At 44.5% G+C, this 3545-nt stretch overlaps 1 protein-coding gene across 2 annotated transcripts in view; it reads right to left on the reverse strand.

The window, feature by feature from the left end:
- LOC143288070 (uncharacterized) overlaps nucleotides 1-3130 on the reverse strand; it is a 10595-nt gene extending 7465 nt beyond the window's left edge. For both annotated transcript variants that reach the window (XM_076596341.1, XM_076596340.1), the window contains exon 1: nucleotides 2023-3130. In XM_076596341.1, coding sequence (XP_076452456.1) covers nucleotides 2023-2107 — 85 coding nt within the window. In that variant the 5' untranslated portion in view covers nucleotides 2108-3130. The remainder of the gene's footprint in view (nucleotides 1-2022) is intronic.
- Between the last annotated feature and the right edge of the window lie 415 nt (nucleotides 3131-3545).

Below are 3545 nucleotides of genomic sequence, written 5' to 3' on the forward strand. Positions count from 1 at the left end.
TCCACTCTCAGCTCTTTCAAGTCTGGCCTTAAAACACACCTCTTCCCAAAATAGCCTCCCTTGCCTGCCCTTCCTTGCCTTTAGTTTCTACAGTTTTAGAGTTATGCATGCGTGTGAATGACTGGTGCGAAAGCGCTTAGATTTGTCTCTGCACAAGATTCAGCGCTATATAAATACCATTATTATTATTAGTAGTAGTAGTAGTAGTAGTAGTATTCTACATGATACAATGCATTAACAGGAATATGATTACCCGTTTGGTACAAAGCAACTGCTCTATATGCGTGTTTGTGAAGCGATAATATTATAGCTGCAACAATAAAACTTCTCTAAAGCCGTATCATGTACTTCTAGCAGACGAAAGGAAAATATTCTTAATAGTCAACATGTTGTTTGCAATATAATACGGCCCTTGACTGGCCAAAACGTGGGATGCTATTCAAGGGTAGTCGGCTACATCCCATTTAAACACACAGCCCTTCTGTGTGTGATTCCGTTTATCAAACTTATGATATCACACACACACACACACACGTACTCGCACGCGTACACACATACACACATGCGCACGCACACACACACACACACACACACACACACACACACACACACACACACACAGAGAGAGAGAGAGAGAGAGAGAGAGAGAGAGAGAAAGAACTAAAAAATACGGCCCTTGACTGGCCAAAACGTGGGATGCTATTCAGGGGTAGTTGGTTACAACTCATTTAAAGACACAGCACTTCTGTGTGTGATTCCGTTTATCAAACTTATTATATCACACTCACACACACACACACAGAGAGAGAGAGAGAGAGAGAGAGAGAGAGAGAGAGAGAGAGAGAGAGAGAAAGGGACAGAACTAAACAATACGGCCCTTGACTGGCCAAAACGTGGGATGCTATTCAGGGGTAGTCGGCTACATCTCATTTAAACACACAGCCCTTCTGTGTGTGATTCCGTTTATCAAACTTATTATATCACACACACACACATACACACACACACACACACGTACTCGCGCGCGTACACACATACACACATGCGCATGCACAGAGAGAGAGAGAGAGAGAGAGAGAGAGAGAGAGAAAGAACTAAACAATACGGCCCTTGACTGGCCAAAACGTGGGATGCTATTCAGGGGTAGTTGGTTACAACTCATTTAAAGACACAGCACTTCTGTGTGTGATTCCGTTTATCAAACTTATTATATCACACTCACACACACACACACACACACACACACACACACACACACACAGAGAGAGAGAGAGAGAGAGAGAGAGAGAGAGAGAGAGAAAGAGACAGAACTAAACAATACGGCCCTTGACTGGCCAAAACGTGGGATGCTATTCAGGGGTAGTCGGCTACATCTCATTTAAACACACAGCCCTTCTGTGTGTGATTCCGTTTATCAAACTTATTATATCACACACACACATACACACACACACACACACACACACACACACACGTACTCGCGCGCGTACACACATACACACATGCGCATGCACACACACACACACACACACACACACACACACACACAGAGAGAGAGAGAGAGAGAGAGAGAGACAGACAGACAGACAGAACTAAACAATACGGCCCTTGACTGGCCAAAACGTGGGATGCTATTCAGGGGTAGGCGGCTACATCCCATTTAAAGACACAGCACTTCTGTGTGTGATTCCGTTTATCAAACTTATTATATCACACTCTCTCTCACACACACACACACACACACACACACACACACACACACACACACACACACACACAGAACTCAAAAAACCAAAACTTTTTCTATTCAAGGGTTAAGATTATTTTTTCATGCATGGCCTATTCTTCCAATCTGTCCTTGGGTAATCTACATCAGTTAGAATAGCACACATATATGTAATGGAAAGGCAGAGACAGAGACAGACAGGCAGACAGTTAGACAGACAGACAGGCAGGCAGGCAGGCAAACAGAGACAGACATAGAGAGACAAAGACAGATAGGAATGTGTTTCGTTTTCTTACATGGATTAGAGTGCCACCGACCAGAGAAAACGCCTGTGAGCAGCAGCAGTAGCACCAGACAGCATTGCCGAGCTGTAGACCACATGATGAACGGAGACAGACTGATGTGTGCCCTGTATCAGATGCCCACAGGCTCAGGTGTCAAGAACATTGATGGACGCACAATCCCTGCATCAGATGCCCACAGCCTCAGGTGTCAAGAATATTGATGGACACACAATCCCTGCATCAGATGCCCACAGCCTCAGGTGTCCAGAACATTGATGGACACACAATCCCTGCATCAGATGCCCACAGCCTCAGGTGTCAAGAAGATTGATGGACACACAATCCCTGTATCAGATGCCCACAGGCTCAGGTGTCAAGAACATTGATGGACACACAATCCCTGCATCAGATGCCCACAGCCTCAGGTGTCCAGAACATTGATGGACACACAATCCCTGTATCAGATGCCCACAGCCTCAGGTGTCCAGAACATTGATGGACACACAATCCCTGCACACAATCCCTGCATCAGATGCCCACAGCCTCAGGTGTCAAGAAGATTGATGGACACACAATCCCTGCATCAGATGCCCACAGCCTCAGGTGTCAAGAAGATTGATGGACACACAATCCCTGCATCAGATGCCCACAGCCTCAACTACACCGTTGAACAGTGGAGAGAAACAAATCCGAGGTTTGACCAGTTTACACCATTGAACAGATAAAAATCACTTCCATTTTCACTGGGTTTTACGAGACTACACATCTGAACTGAAAGCGAATACTCAAACTTTCACAAGGTATAATCATAGTAAACCACTATCACAATGTTTAGCAAAACTACATCATTGAAGAAAAAGGAAAACTGTCAAACTTTCGTAAGCTTTAACCAGATTACACTAATGAATAGAAATCAAATTCAAACTTGCAAAATGTTTAACCAAACTACACCGTTGAACAGGAGGGGTGGGGGGTGGGGGGGGATCCAAAACTTTCACAAGGTTTATCAACCCGACTACACTACTGAACAGAAAACAAACACTAATCCAAACTTTCACAAGGTTTAACCAGACTCTCATAATCACACTCCTGACAGAGGAAATGAACAGAAACCTTGTTCGAACACTGTTATACCATTTACCAGCGGCCCCCAACCCACACTCAGACGTGCGTTGGTGACGTAAGTAAAAATTTTTTTTTTTTTTTTTTTTTTTTTAACTGTTACGAGCTACGCCTCAATTTGTAGTGACCTCCCTTGTGGCCCGGCTGCAGTGAGACAACAATGAAACAAAGGGATCTGGACTTCCGGTACAGAGGACTGTACTTCAAGTGTAGCTGTTTCCTTTTAAGACCCACGTCCTGAATAACTTGACCTGCGCTGAGTCAAACAACAGGCCGTTAAACCCAACTTTTCAGTTTCCTCCTCGCCAGCTGCCCCTTCGGACCAAAATTAATACAGGGAAGAAAAGCAAGAAAAAAAAAGCCCGTCATTGTTTCGCTGTCACCCATTACTTGGTGGATGTTTCTTCCTCTCA

The sequence above is a fragment of the Babylonia areolata genome, chromosome 12, assembly GCF_041734735.1.
Source record: "Babylonia areolata isolate BAREFJ2019XMU chromosome 12, ASM4173473v1, whole genome shotgun sequence".
NCBI classification, from domain to species: Eukaryota; Metazoa; Mollusca; class Gastropoda; order Neogastropoda; family Buccinidae; genus Babylonia; species Babylonia areolata.